The sequence below is a fragment of the Paroedura picta genome, chromosome 4 (genome assembly GCF_049243985.1).
Source record: "Paroedura picta isolate Pp20150507F chromosome 4, Ppicta_v3.0, whole genome shotgun sequence".
In the NCBI taxonomy this organism is placed as follows: Eukaryota; Metazoa; Chordata; class Lepidosauria; order Squamata; family Gekkonidae; genus Paroedura; species Paroedura picta.
The window spans coordinates 115379980-115396181 of NC_135372.1; the positions used below are offsets into that span (position 1 = coordinate 115379980).

At 48.8% G+C, this 16202-nt stretch overlaps 1 protein-coding gene across 1 annotated transcript in view; it reads right to left on the bottom strand.

The window, feature by feature from the left end:
- Positions 1-16202, bottom strand: part of NECAB3 (N-terminal EF-hand calcium binding protein 3) — a 94317-nt gene that overhangs the window by 31648 nt on the left and 46467 nt on the right. Inside the window, exons 4-5 of the mRNA XM_077335286.1 lie at positions 4820-4845; positions 4270-4367 (exon numbers count right to left, since the gene is read on the bottom strand). Of these exons, the coding sequence (XP_077191401.1) occupies positions 4270-4367; positions 4820-4845 (124 nt within the window). The remainder of the gene's footprint in view (positions 1-4269; positions 4368-4819; positions 4846-16202) is intronic.

Here is a 16202-nt window from a genome sequence, read left to right on the forward strand (position 1 = left end):
CATAACAGCACTCCACTTGGGCCCCATAGTAGGTAACATACATTATTAATTTGCTGCTGCATTGTTGAGACAGCAACATTTTCTCTCAGGGATGGAATCATTCCAGGATCCAAATGTCTCCCCTTCTCCGTCAGCACTGGGAGTTTTTCACATGTTGAGCAACCTTTACATCCACACAACCTGAAGTAACTAAGGAGACAAATTCCTCCCTCTTCCTGTTTCTATTGAGACTCCTACTGAGTCTATCTGAAGCCCAGATGACCTTGGCCTCTTAAAGCTTTCCTCGCATAAGGCAGCTCTATGTGAGGAAAGCTAGGCCTGTTCAATTGATATCTATCATTAATGGGGGCCCTGAAGTTCATAATTAACTGGTTCAGAATACACATTGGCCCAGTTCATAAAACTCGGAGACACTAGGAATTAAGAGTGATAACTCTGGAGCTCTTGAGATCCGAGCCAGCTGGGCTGGGAGAAGGAGATCAGGAGAGACCTACAGAGAAGATAAAATCCCCCTTCCCTTCCCTGAACTGATAAGCTACTGGGGAGCATTAACTGTGGCTGCTTTGTGAAAGCACAGAGCTTGACGGTGAGTGAGTGCTTGTCACCTGCTGGAGCGTGGTGTTTTGTCTGGGTCTGTTTGGATCTTTTGTCTGGCATGTTACTGACTGAGCAAAACCTGTTTGCCTGGGGCTGAATGCAGGGCCTACCCTCTACTGTTGCTGCTGGGAGGGCCTTTGAACTTCAAGGCTCCTCCTCATATGAGGTGCAAGCTGAATGCTGAGAGCCAAAGGGCTCTTGGCCTGGGGACCCCACATCACTAAGATGCCCCTAAGCAGCTAACCGGTTATGAAGGTAGAAAGCCAGCAGGGGAATGGGGGCTAGCCGGTGTTTCGCAAAGAGTGCTGCATACATGATTAACAACCCAAAGGTTGATTCTTATATGCTGCTTATATGATTCTTAGATCATGGTGTGTGTGATCGCTGCATGGAGCTCATGGCTCTCAGGGAGCAGGTTTGTCCCTTGAGGCTAGAGTTGCCAACCTGGAGAAGATGAGGCAGAGAGAGAGGTTTGGGGAAGGGACCTTCAAGGACTGACCAGAAGAGTCCCACTCCTGTGCTGACAGCTCTTCTGCTGTTGTGGAGAATGCAAGTCTTAAGGTCAGGGGGGCATCCAATTGTGGAGGAGGGATCTGATCCTTTAGAAGGGACCTCCTTCTTGGGCAACGGACTACTATCCTCATATCAAGGATACCTCTGGGGGGAGGGCTGGGGGGAGGTAGACTTATAGTAGTGGATGATTTGGTCATTAGGAATATAGAGGGTGAGATTGTGACAGGTGTTTTGATTACACAGTGACTTGCCTGCCTGATGTGAAGGTTGCAGACATCAAACACTGTCTAGATAGTAGTATAGTATAGTGGTCTAGATAGATCAATACATAGTGCTGGGGAGGAGTCAGCAGTCATGATGCATGATGGCATCAATTACATTGGGAAATAGTCCTGTGATTCTGGAGGAAAAATTTAGTTCCTGGCTTTCATATTCTGGTCTTAAACGTACCATTGGCCTCAAACATTGTTTAGATATAGTAGATACCTCAGACACATGGTGGAATGGGGAAAATGTAGTGGATTCAGTCAGTCCTAGGTATAAGGTCTATAGGCAGGACATAGAGAGACGGGTTGGTGTGGGTGTTATATTCTACATAAAAGATGTCACGGGACTTAGGTGAGTGTAATGCTGTTTAGGATCGCACCATTACCTAACTAGGAACTGCGTAGACTTTTGCTTGGCTTGGATTTCAGGAAGTGTTTTATTGCTAGCTCCTATCAGAATTTGCCAAAGCATTTTACTGCTTATTCCTATTTGAGTTTGATAAAGTACTCTTCCTGTTAAGTGCCATTAAACCGTTTTCCCCCCTTCTCATCTTGACTCCATCTCTTTGCAGTCAATAAAGTCAATCCACTTAAGTACAAATGCCTCTTTCCTTTGCACGGGAAATGTTAGTCCTATCTGTTATTTACATGCACATTCCTAGAAGCCTGGGTCTGGCACACTAACATTAGGAAGGCCCCAGCATGTGCAGCCAACTTTGAGCCTGCAGGTTATAGGAGGGAGGAATTTAGCAACTGATAAGTTATCATTGGATGGGGGTGAAGTGACAAGAAGAGCTTCATAGGCTGAATCTCAAGTAAAAGTTAAAGAAACACAGACACAGACACACATACACCAAGAAACAAGAGGGCATTAATAAAGAACAAGTTTGATTCAGTGATTGGCTGGAAGGTTGTGGGAGTGGCAAAGTCTTTCCATCCTCCAAAACTGGAATTCTCCGAGGTCAGATTAACCTAGATCTGTGGTCCCCAACCTTTTTATCACCGGCAACCGGTCAACGCTTGACAATTTTACTAAGGCCTGGGAGGGGGTAGTCTTTTGCCGAGGGACGTCACCGCTGCCTGAGCCCCTGCTCCACTTGCTTTCCCGCTGGCACCCCGCTGACTTCCTGCTGCCCGCTGGGGGACGCTGCCAGCAGCAGCTGCACAATGCCACGCCCAGGGGGAGCCCCAGGCATGGCGGCCACTGGAGAGCACCAAAGGTGAGCCGGCAGCAGGGCAGCCCCTGAGGCAGCAGCCGGGGAGGAGGACGAGGAGGAGCCGTGGCCCGGTACCAACTGATCCGTGGACCGGTACCGGTCTCCGGCTTGGGGGTTGGGGACCACTAAATGATAACAGTGTCATAGAAGAGTATTCATTCACACAAACACCCCAAATTTAATGAATGGCTGCCAATTACTCTTTCCTAAAATATTTTGAACAGCAGTCCAGAAATGCCCTCATATTCCTTTCTCCCACTTCTTCATCTGCTTCATGCCAAGTTTGAAAACTTTCATCTGCAAAGTCAAGTCCCCTGGAATTCCCATCCACTTAGACAGCTGTAAATGGAATCCGCGGTGAAGCTCAGAAGTGAAGTTGTTCTGCACATTTAACATACAAAGTATTCCCAGGAAGGTGTATCATGCATTATTCACTAAGGGTTTCTCAGAGCAATTGGTCTGTACATGGGAGGAACTCTTACTACAAATGCACTGGTTGAAAGTTTTAAAAAGGCTTCCGCTCTCTGGTAGGTTGCACACATTTGTGCTTTAACTTCAGAAAAGGAACTTACAAGGGGAAGGCAATAACATGCTACCTTAGCATAACAATTAATTCCCAGCTAGGAGAATAGCTCTGACCTGGATGATTCAGGCTGGGCAGAACTTGGAATCTAAGCAGGGTTGACTCCAGTTAGTGCTTGGAAGTCCAGAGGCAAGCGATAGCAAACTACCTCTGGACGTCTCTTGCCTTTGAAAATCTATGGGGGTCACCATAAGTTAGCTGTGACTTGACAGCCTTTTCCACCGCCAGGATAATATCCCTTTAAACAGTTACCCAGTCACACATTTACACGTTGTTCCTGACAGCCTGACCTACCTCAAGCAGCACTGCTAACCCAAAGTGTTAACAGCTTTCACCCTGAGAACCACTGGGACAGGGGTGGGCAAATTGTGGCCCTCCAGCTGTCCATAGACTACAAGTCCCATGAGCCCCTGCCAGCGAATGCTGGCAGGGGCTCATGGGACTTGTAGTCCATGGACAGCTAGAGGGCCACAGTTTGCCCATCCCTGCACTAGGATTTGCACCTTCAGGCTAACAGACAGGTATTTCTGCACTGATGATGTATCTGTCTGAGTCACTGAGAGGTTTGAGAGAATAATGATGAACAACAGGGGTCACTGCACTGACAGAATCACAGAATCATAAAGGTGGAAGGGGCCATACAGGCCATCTAGTCCAACCCCCTGCTCAACGCAGGATCAGCCCTAAGCATCCTAAAGCATCCGAGAAAAGTGTGTATCCAACCTTTGCTTGAAGACTGCCATTGAGGGGGAGCTCACCACCTCCTTAGGCAGCCTATTCCACTGCTGAACTACTCTGACATTATCATCCTCCTCATCATCTTCCCTAGCTAGAAAATAACCATATTAGAAGACATGAGCCAAAAGCAACATGAAGTGAGAAAATCAATGAACGGGATCTGCTTTTACACCAGCTTGGTGCAGTGGTTCAGAGCAGTGGCCTCTGATCTGGAGAACTGGGTTTCATTCTCCCCCCCCCCTCCTCCACATGTAGCCAGCTGGGTGGCCTTGGGCCTACCAAGGAACCGGAGACAAATTGCGGCCCCTTCTGTAATAGTGGTGTATTCTTGCTCCACCGGAAATTACACACTTACCATTTTGGTTTTATCCATGGCTGACAGGACAGCAATGTTGAGCTGTTCCAAAGCAGACAGAACATGCCTGTACTCTCCAAGATGTTTTGAGAAATAATCTGTAGCAGGAGAAAATGTTCATGGTTAAGATTTCCAAACAGAGCTTGCTCAGAGCTTGCCTTTTTAGGTATTACCGCATACAAGTTTCATCGCTGTGGGCATTTTTAGAAGCTTCTATAAAAATCTTCAGCATTGTGTCCCTTGGTCTCACGTAAAATGGCAGGGCCTTTTCCAGGGTGGCCCCTCATTTGCAGAAATCCCTCTCATCTGGGGACTATTCAGCTGGCACCTCTCCCTCTCAGGATCAGGACGTAATTAGTGTGTGGGGTGCCATGACACTTCTTTTTTGATGGACCTAAGGCCACCCCAATTATTTTTCAATAGATAAAGGCCCTTCAAGAACGGACCAAGCATAGTGCCACACACACACCACACCATAATTCCCAACAATTACAGAACAACACAACTAATTATTTTTTTTCCTTAGCTTGGAAGTTAATGGCATACTTACCACACAACTTTTCAGTCTCCAAATTGCTGCAAGAAACAAAGAAAAAATAGTCTTATGAGATGGTGATCAGGGGCAGGAGCAGCTGCCCAAGGAGGATGAGTTAAAATGCTTTGGGCTGCTTAGTCTAGGGGGGGGAAGGCAAGTAAGGAGAGAGGTTTAGAAAAGCATGACAGTGGTTCGTAGTATTATGTGTGGTCAGCAGAGGATGGACAAGGGGCAACTTTTCTCCCTCTCCCATAATACTAGAACCCCTGGCCAAGCACTGGAGCTGAAAGGCAGAATATTCGGCAGATAATACTTCTTGCTGCCACTGGGTGTGGTCAGGGCTGCCTTCTCGGGAGGCTTTGAAAGGGAAGTGAATCAACTAATGGATGGATGGGCTGTCAGTGGTTATGAATCATGATGATGGCTATTTCTTCCTCCAGTACCAGAGGTAGTATGCCCCTTTAAATCAGGTGCTGGGGAGCACTGGCAGGATAATGCTCTCCCGGTCTCGCCTGCTTGTGGGCTGCCTAGAGAGGTAGTAGCTGGTTGGCCTCCGTGGGAACAGAATGCTGGACTGGAGGGGCCTTTGGCCTGGTCCAGCAGGGACATTCTTATATTCTTATATTCCAAACAGATACTTTACATTAGCGATCCCCAACCTGTGGGCTGTGGACCACATGTGGTCCGTCGACTAATTGGAGGTGGGCCGCGAAGGACGCCTTCTCTCCCCCCCCCTCCTCAGCCCTTTACTTCATCAGCGATCCGGCAGACGCACATGTGCAGGCTCAGAGCTCCGTGCCTGCAATCGCTGGCATGCCGACGGCTGTGCCTCCCTCCCCCGCCCCAGCCACCCCGCCTCCCTGAGCAGAAGCGCCGCCTCAGCTTCCCCGCCCCCCCCCCAGAGTCCCAGCGCTTAGGAGCGCTCACTTGATTGTTGACAGCAATCCCCCCCTCCCAGGCCTCAGTAAAATTGTCAAGCCTTGAGTGGTCCCCGGTGATAAAAAGGTTGGGGACCACTGCTTTACATGAGAAGACTGAAACTCTTGGCTAGGGATCCTGATTGAGGGGGGAACAGCCATCACAGCTCAGTGCTAGGGCACATGCTTTGCATGCAGACAGTCCCAGGTTCACTCCCCAATATTGCCACTGAAAGCATCTCAAGCCACAGAAAGATCCCTCTTGGCCTGACATACTGGAGAACCACCATGAGTTAAAACTGAATCAGAAGGCGCTATGTGCTGATTTGGTGCAGCCTCACATATCCCACAGTATGGACAAGGAGTGGGTTACAGTGCAGAACTAGGATCTAGGAGACCCAGGTTTGACTTTCCACTCTGCCATGGATGCTTGCTGTGCCAGTCATTTGTCGCAAGCTAACCTACTTCACAAGGTTGTTGTGAGACTACAATATGTACCATCTTGAGCCATCGGGATGAAGGCTGGCATGAAGACCCACTAAATACGTATTGAGGCACATTCAGAACTATTGGTAAGCTGGTGCATTGCAATGTTTCTCCTCGTATATCTTTAACCGAAAGAACACACTCCTTGCAGGATTTTATACTGCAGAATAAATGAACACAGTATAAGACAACTAGGACAGGGTCTTCAGCAATGTGGGGAGCTCAGGCAGGGTCCTTCACAAAACATTAGGGGGTTCTAAGGGAGCCCTGACTGTCATCTGTGAAATGTTTTTTTGGGGGGTGTCCATTTAATATTTATGAGAGGGGGAATTGAGAGTGAGATTTTCATAGCTCTACAAAACATATGCACAATGATGCCATGCAAGGAAGCCCCATCTGTTCTTCTTTTAGCTTCCAGCCTCATTATTTTAGATGTCTAATAATGCATCTCTCAGCAATGATACTTCTAGGCAAAAATGAACTAGAGAAAAGGTGCGTTAAAGGGCAAGGGTCTGTGGGTCATTGTTAGTGCATCAGCTGGGCAGACAGGAAGTCCTGGATTCACCCCCTTGTGTCTCCAGTTAGAAGGAAAAGGAAGCAGGAAATGTGAAGGGCCTCTGTCTGAGACCCCAGAGAGCCACTGTCAGCTGGAGCAGATGATGCTGAACCTGATGGACCAAGGATCTGATTCAGTTTAAGGCAACTTCATAGGTATATTTGTAAGACATGACCTCAGAGCGGTTCCTCAGTGGAACAGGTTTCCTTGGGAGGTGGTGAGTTATCCTTCTTTGGACGTTTTTAAGCAGAGGCTGGATAGTTCATAGATTATTAACTTAGGCAGATTGTGAGTGGGCGGGCAGGAGGAGATGTGCCAGTGTTTGTCTCTTGTGGCCCTTCCTTGCATACCCAGGGACTTGCTGATTGCCACTGCGGGATGGGAGGTGAATTTCCTCCAGACCAGGCTGGATTCTGGAGATTTTTGGTGGGGGATCACTGGGGCATGAATTTGGGGTCACTGTGGGTGGGCAGGCAGTTGTGAGTTCATGCATAGTGCAGGAGGTTGGACTAGATGACCCTGGAAGTACCTTCAAACTCTATGACTCTATGACCTGCACTACCAGCATCATTGCAATGAGGGAAAGGAGGTAATAATCTTCCTCTGTAATGCACATTGGAGATAAGCATAAGCACTGGCTACAGTTTGGATTCAGCGGAAGGCAGCTTAATCCTATGCTGATGCACATCTATTATTCTCTACAATATAGGGCAGGCATCTTATGATTAAAGAAAACAGATTACAGAAAACAACTTTAGGGAATCAAACCTCTGCAAAGAAGCATTCAGAAAAACCCTCCCCCCCCCCACCGAGAAAAGAGCCTGTTGTCCTCAGATTGATGCATTCTTAGCAAAACAAACTGATAAAACATGACATGTACACACATTACTCATCAAGCCTTTTAGGAGTCCCAGAGAGGAAGAGCTGATTAGATGTCTTGGGATACAAGAATATGTTAAGAGCTCATTCCACAAAGAAAGAATTTACACAACCAGATTTTACAGGACACTCTTAAGTTGTGATGAGAAATCCCCATAAGTCTTTAGCATCTCCTTGTGCTTATAACTGCATTGTATTGTGGCACATTAGCTGTATAGCTACAGAATTTCTCCCACTAAAAATTAAGAGAACCTATTTCTGTGTATCCAGAAGAACAGCCACACGAGAGAGTAATATAAGCAGAAAATCAGGAATCATCAGCTATTGGGTATACAGATCATGCCTCCGTTTTGCAGGATAAATGATTTGTCTCTTCTACCCAAGCATTCATACTAGAGCAGGGGCAGTCAGCCTGTGGTCATCCAGATGTTCATGGACTACAATTCCCATGAGCCCCTGCCAGCAAACGCTGTCGTCCATGTAGTCCATGAACATCTGGAGGACCACAGGTTGACTACCCCTGTACTAGAGTGCAGCCACACCCCAGTCTTCCCTCTTGTTGCAGCAAGTGACACTGCTAAGGTGTGCATAGTCTTGCTTAGGGACTGTTGCAGGCCTTAGTGGTCAGTACCTGTCACCTCACTTCATTTTCTAAAGTAAAATATGAACCTCAAGGCTCTCCCCCCCCCACTCCGTACCCTTTGCCCAATAATGATGTGCTGCTCAAGCATTTCGGGGGAGTCATTTCATCACTCCAAGTAAAGGACTGTGTCTTCCCAGCTTGGCTTTGTCACAGCAAAAAGCCAAAGCCCTTAATACAGCAATATTTTGAGGATCAAAAGAGCAGCACAACCAATTTCTTACTGATGATAACAACTGAACATCACCATAATGTAAGGAATGCCTCCTGTTGCCAGGAAATTCCTACTCAAATTTCACATTGACTAAACTCTTGAGTTGGCCTTCTAGAAGCTAGTATTATTGCCACCTGACTGTAGCCCAATCAACAATGTGAGGCAAATAAAACTGACTTTCTTTGCAGGGTTGGTGTTAAAAAAAAAAAAAGAACAATGTTGTACTGAAAAAATAATATAAAAGCCATTTTTAAAATTCGCTGGCACTGTGTAGCTGCCCAGCTGTTCCCTCTGATCATTAGTGCAACCTGGCAGTCTCCTTGGGGGCATTCCAGCTTTAGGGGAATTAATTTCCATTCAGGGCAGTGGATAATTAATTTTTTTTCCGTTATGTAACACAGCTGCTGTTTTTACAAAATCTTCTCTGCCTCCTAAATACCCTGTGAGCTATTACTTCAGCACGGCCTGTGAGCTCAAAGGGCATTTCAAGGAATGTTTCCTCTCCCTGTTGCCTTGGGTGGCTTCCGTTTAGTCCCTAAAGAGAACGAAACGCTGGAGCAATCACCTCACCCTGACCAGGAAACCCCAGTCCCACTTCCCCAAGGCAGCCCGCTGCGTTTGGTACTTAGCTAGCCCTTCCTGAATGTGTAACAAACATTAGCCAATTAATAATTTAAACGCTGAATAATTTAATGCAGAGACAAACCTCAAGACAAATCAGACATCCTGGCCTACGTAGGCCTGGCGCTCTCAAATGAAAACATGGTTTTCATTTAATTTTGCCTCTTCCATTTGGACTTAGGGGGTTATCATGATAATCTGTTTCCGTGTGCCGGGTGTTTCACAAGGGCATTATTCTCACAAATCTGCCAGATTTGCCTGGAAGCACCTGCAGAAGCCTCATCGTCACCTGCAATGCTAACGGCTATACCAGAGCTGCTGCATGCCCAGCAAGCTGTGTTCCTTCTGCTGACTTCTTGGAAACAGCAACATACAACGCTGGATAAAAATAACAATGTTTAGCATTTACCTAGCATTTTAGAGTCTTCAGAGGGATTCTTTTATAATCCTGCCAAGTCTAGATGACGGAGGCAGAGGCAGAAAGAGAGTCACTTGCTTAAGGCAAGATCAAAACTGAAGGCTCTTTGATTTGTAGACGCTTAGCCCCTATTTTACCCACCAACATAGGCAGAGCAGCTCCTGAGTAAAGCTGCCAACCTCCAGGTGGGAGCTGAAGATCTCCCAGATGTCTCCAGATAACAGAGATCAGTTTCCCAGGGGGGGGGGGGAGGTGGCTTTGGAGGCTGGATTCTACAGCATTATACCCTGCTGAGGTATCTCCCCCTCGAAACCCTCCCCTCCCCAGACTCCACCCCCCAAATCTCCAGGTATTTCCTAGTACCTGTATTCTTTGGTGGCTACAAGACAGAAGGCTGTCTCCGCAGCGCTGCCAAAACTTTGGAACATCCACACAACCAAGAGCCTCTTCACACCAATCTTGCAGCCATTCCACCACGTGTCAAATGATCCCCTGCGGCCATTTCGATGTTTAGTGGTTGAATTGCCATCGGTATTTTTATGAAACTGGCTTTTAATGGTGTCGATGGCCAATGAAACCAAGGATTGCCTTCGGAGACACCACCAAGGAGGCCATATTCCCAGCGGATGACAATCTGGTCTTCCCAGTTTGCAGAACCCATAGAGTCAGCTTGGTGTAGTGGTTAGGAGTGTGGACTTCTAATCTGGCGACATCTAATTTGCAGAGCCAGCTTGATGTAGTGATTAAGCGAGCCAGGTTTGATTCTCCACTCCTTCATATGCAGCCAGCTGGGTGACCTTGGGCTCGCCACAGCACTGATAAAGCTGTTCTGACCAAGCAGTAATACCAGGGCTCTCTCAGCCTCACCTCCCTCACAGGGTGCCTGTTGTGAGGAAAGTGAAGGTGACTATAAGTCGCTTTGAGACTCCTTCGGGTAGAGAAAAGCAGGGGAAACGCCTATATCCTGAAGTGCTGCATTAAGGATGGAGAATTTTCCATGAAGATGCAGAGTAAGGGCAGGGGACGGGGATGTCCAGTTGTATGCATAGTCAGGGAAGAATTCCAAGGAAAACCAGAAGATGCTCTATGAAGAAGAAAAAGAGTTGGTGCTTATATGCCACATTTCTCTATCCAAAGGAGTCTCAAAGAGGCTTACAGTCGCCTTCCCTTTCCTCTCCCCACAACAGGCACCCTGTGAGGGAGGTGAGGCTGAGAGAGCCCTGATATCACTGCTTGGTCAGAACAGCTTTATCAGTGCTGTGGCGAGCCCAAGGTCACCCAGCTGGCTGCATGTGGGGGAGCAGGGCATCAAACCCATCTCACCAGATTAGAAGTCCGCGCTCCTAACCACTACGCCAAGATTTGTTCTGCAGATGGAATCAGGCTCTGCAAATCAACCTAGCTGTACAAACTCTGTAAATCAAGAGTAGATTCCAGAGAAATTTTCAGGACAAAGCTTCTAAGCGTTTCCTCTTTCAGATCCAGTCCATTTAGCCAGGATATCAAGCTTGCCTGCAATCGCCGCTGCAGCAACCAATCAAAGGCAGAAGGTGTGTGAGAGACTCTCTGTGGGTGCGCAAAAAGAAGGCAAAATAATAAATGAAGGCTCTAAAATATTCATCTTCCCAGATGTCAGCTCTCCTCCCAGGGGAATGGAAAAACACCAGGAAGCAGGAGACCCAGCCTCTCTGCTACCGTCTCTGCACCCCTTTGTTCAGCCAAGGAACCTGCTTTGTCTAAGAATCCACGGTTGCATTTCTACCTGGACTAGCAAAAATGACACCCCTGTGATGCCTGTCCCATGCAAGGAGGGGGGGATGTCCCTCTAGTTTCTTATTTTTCATTTGGGGATGAACAAACCAAGCTGATTTCAAAAACCCACTATGCTTCCTTCACAGAGGTACTGCAAAAGCTGAAGCAATGCCAGGGCTGGGAAGTCAAACAGCCCAAGAGTCCGCTTGGGGGAGCTGCTGCTCAGGGTGCCAGCCCTGCAGGAGCCACACAGCTCAGACCCAGCCAGCAAGTGAGGCTCACTGAGGGCATCCTCCCACCCCACCGTCAGGCAGCTGGCCCTCAAGAAGAGGAGACTGAGGACTCAATCAGAGAGCGGTATGGCCACGGCCTGATCCAGGCAACGCTGCAGTGCTACTGGCCACTCTGGGTTAAATTCCAGAGCTGGAGTGTCCCAAAGGCGATTGAAAAAGGGAAGGTGGAAGAAAAGGGGGGCAAGGAGCCAGGCTCTGTCATGCCATTGTTTCCATGACATTCTACAAGGTTTATCTGCTCTGAAGGGGAAAAAACCCAAGCAACTTGCTCTCTTTAGGACTGGGCTGTTCCAGTAGAGTGTGGATCTGAGAGATGCACCTCAAACCCACCTGCAACATTGCAAAGGAGCTTGTGAATAGTTGTCCTTGTAAATATGGTTTCCCCAAGCAGCCACTATGGTTTGTTGTGCCTTCGGGCTGGATGTGTTCCAAACAGAGAGATGTCATGTGATATGTCTCTCCCCAGATTTTCAGCCTGGCTGACTTTTCATATGTTCTAAACGGAAGGGGCTGACAACACACACACTATCCACTGAGCCTTGATGTAGTTCTAGTTCGCTGTGGTGCCTGTGAACATGTTTCCTTGCACCCACGTCCTCCTCCCCTAAAGCAAAGAGCCAAATCCAGATTTCCTCCACTTCACTGGAGCAGGAGGTGCTTTAGAAGAGGTCAGGAAGCATCTGCTTTTTGGTTTGTAGGGAATATTAGTTCAGAAACAGCTAACCACAGTTGTCGTAGAAGACTCTTGGCTAAGATCCTCATGATATTTTGTAACTGGCCTTAACCCCAGGCCATCCATTTTTGGGTGATGCCCACTCAAAGTTCTCCAAATTCCAAAAATACCTCCAGGTTCAGCCAGATGGGGACCCGTGCTCTAGTTCAAGGGTAGCCAAACTGTGGCTCTCCAGATGTCCATGAACTACAATTACCAGGAGCCACTGCTAGCATGCAGATGTCGCTGGACATCTGGAGAGCCACAGTTTGGCCACTCCTGCTCTAGTTTAATTAGAGTGAGATAACAGAGAGCACTGGAGAAGCCAGGTCCACGAGCCCTTTCATATCAACACAGATGTACTTCCAGCCACCAAGGCCTCTGCCATTTGCAGCATCTGCATCACAGATTGGCCACACACATTCTGAATGATCTCCGCAGGTCACTTCCATTTCCAAACAAGCCAACTTCCTGACATGGACCAATATGCAGGTGTTCACCTTGTTCATAAAAATTAAAATGAAAAACATTCCTACACATAATTACACATGGGCAGTTCTTGGCTTAACTTCATCCACAGCCTCACAAAAGCCAGCTTGGTGTAGTGGTTAGGAGCACAGACTTCTAATCAGGCGAGTGGGGTTCAATTCTGCGCTCCCCCACATGCAACCAGCTGCGTGACCTTGGGCTCGCCACGGCACTGATAAAACTGTTCTGACCAAGCAGTGATATCAGGGCTCTCAGCCTCACCCACCCCACAGGGTGTCTGTTGTGGGGAGAGTAAAGGGAAGGTGACTGTAAGCTGCTTTGAAGCTTCTTTGGGTAGAGAAAAGCAGCATATAAGAATCAACTCTTTTTCTTAATCTCCCATGGTTAAAGCTGAGCTCACTATGGCATGAAATGCTGCACCTGGTGTATAAAATACAAGCGCAACTGGAAAGGCTGATGTTTTCCTCTGGTGCTGGGAAGTGTTGTCTCTTTGACTCTTTCAGGTAGAGGAAGTGACTCTTTCGGGTAGAGAAAAGTGGCATATAAGAACCAACTCTTCTTCTTCTTTTGATGTAAGAATTGACTTCCCGCTTCTGATGATGACCAGGAGGGGGGGTGTCATTGTCCACAATTAGGAAAGAAGGTTTTCTATGGAACAGAACCCTTGGCCTTTTGGCAAAATGCTCTTTTGTTTCTTTCTTCTACATCTAGTGGCAGAATGTTGTTGCTCTTCGGAGATGATATGGCTTTAGGACTAAGGCAATCTGTCTGGGTGGCTTCCGGCTTCCTACCTTCTCCGTTGTGATTAAAATAAAAGAACTGTGCATCTCATCTCCTGGAGACATTAACCTTAAAAAAATAATCATTGCCAGATTCTTCTTTGAGTTTTATAGGAGACTAGTAATCATGCCCGCTGTAGCTAAATGCAGCGGGCACTAGGCAGTTACTGTGGGTGGGTCATGGGATTTGTATTCGATGGAGATCTGTAGGGCCAGAGCTTGAGTCTACCTGAGTAACCCTCCACCTCCCCCCAGTCGAGGCCGCCATGGCAACCCCTTGCCATCGTCTGCCTGGAAACCAGGGCCCGCCCCTCACCTGGAGTCTCTCCTTCAGGAATCACTGGACGGGGTCGAAGACCTGCGGCTGCGCGGCCACCTGGAGGCCGGATGGGGCCTTTAGTTGAGCGGCGGCGACCGCCGCGGAGGCGTGGGCGGTTTGCTGCTGGCCGGGAGGCACCCCGGGGGCAGCGGGAGGCGCGGCCTGGGCCAGCTGTTGCTGCTGCTGGTGCTGAGGCGCCGCCACCGCCATGCTGCTTTGGAAGAGGAGTATGCCGGTTGGGACGCTCCAGTCGTGCGGAGCGGAAGTGGCCTGGTAGCGGCGAACTCCATTTCCCAGGAGGGCCAGCACCGCGGCCGGAAGTGCCCCGTAGCGCCGGCGACGGTCCCAGGATCGCGATGGCGCCCACCATCCAGATGCAGGCGCAGCGGGAGGATCCGGGCCACAGGTGAGACGCCAGGTGGCCAGGCAGGGAGCCCCCGGCAGCCCCGCTTCGCGCGACTGCCGGGGGCTCCCTCGGGGGGCAGCCTGACGCGGCGAGAGGCGCTTCGCGCCTCTCGCCACGTCAGGCCAGGAGCAACTGCGAGCCGCACTGCGCGCGGCTCGCAGTTGCTGGGGCTGGGAATCGGAGGGACCAATCGGCAGGCGCTTTGCACCTGCCGATTGGTCCCTCCGATTGTCTGTCGTGAGGAAGGGTCCAATCTGGACCCTTCCTCATCACGGACAGAGCCCACCTCAAGGCCCCTTAACCATTTATTTAGTCCGTGGCGCCCGCGGCGCCACGGGCGGTTTAAAGATGGACCTCATCAGACCAGACCTAGTCAGTTTTCTTGGCCAACCTAATTGTAAAGATTGCTAATCTTGAAGGCCTCAGTGCCAAACAGTTCCCTGGCAAGATGCACTCTTTGTTCCCTTTTGCATAGCTTTCTTTCACATTTGGCAAGGACACTGAAAAGTCACTCAAACACTGAGAGAGAGTTCCCTTTCTGGGAAATCAGCAACCTGCCATCTCTAGACATTTCTTAAGATCTGTTTTCATTGCACAAAGACAATCCCATGCCCTTAGGGTTCCTGCAACTTCCCAGGGAGTCAGCCTGCCCTCAAGACCTCCAAGTCCTGCAGGCGAAGGCCATAATAGATGTTCACATATATCAAAACGCCTGCATGTCCTGTTGCATCCACGCCCACCCCCACCGCTGTTTCAATCACCTTTTGCTGCTTGAGAGTAATCTGGCTTAATCTAATCTCTTTTGTAAAATTGCTCTGGATCAGAGTTAAGGCATCCTTGGAAAGGAGGTGGGGCCACCAGCATCTGCAGTGTCATATATCTGAACATGAAACGCAATGTTTCCATAGACGGCCTCACCGACAGGGTGGGGGGGGGGGGTGAAGCCCAGCTCTGAAATATGCATAGAACACAATGTGCTATTTCCACCTGTCCCCACCTCCATGATCCTTTAGTGGATGAACCATTAGAGGCACACGCTTCCTCTTCACGTACAAAGGAGCATTCCCAGCTCCTGTTATTCTCACTAAATTTAGATCTGTATTGTGACAGGCATTTATGTTCCTATCACACCACTCCTCTTTCCACCAGCTTCACTTTCCAGCTGCTTCTTCAAGCATCCTCTGCCTCTTGCTTTCCTGGGACTTTTCACCGTCTCATATCCTGTCTCCCTCTTAGCCCTACCCTCTTCTGTCCATTCATTTCATCGGCCAGTGGCTGCAGGCAAAGGGAGGCAGAGTTAAGGGCACTCAAAGAGCACCCTGAGCGGTGCCTGCTGACAGTGCTTTTCTGTATCCAAGCGGAAGAAGGAAAATCCAGCAGGAGATGGCTAATGAGCAGCAACAACAGAAACACTTCGGGAGGTTGTGGAACTCCCTGGGCATTTGGGAAACTGCCGCTAGACAGAACCGACTCAGCAAGGAGGGTAATCAGCCCTGAGGAGGGGCCAGGGATTTCTCAAGCACTGCAACTTCAGACTACAGAGATCAGTCCCATTGGAGGAAATAGCAGCTCTGGAGGACAGGCTCTGTGGCATCCCAGCCCCGCTGAGCTCACTTCCCACTCCAAACCCTGCCTCCCCAAGCACCAACCCCAATTTCCAACAATCTCCTAAGCCAATGTGGTCGACCCTAACAGCAGCAGTCAGCTGTTACCAGGAAAGTCTTTAGTGTATCAAAGGCATCTGGGGGTCTCCTTTCCTTTACAAAGCGCTGGCTAATTATTTCCCTGGAGAAGGGCTGTTCAAATGAGCAGTGCATTTCTAAAAATATGTTGTTAAGCCCAACAGAGGGAGGGCAATACTGTTTACAGTCTCCAACTAAGATTTCGGAGACCCCGGTCCAACCTTCACTGCATCAC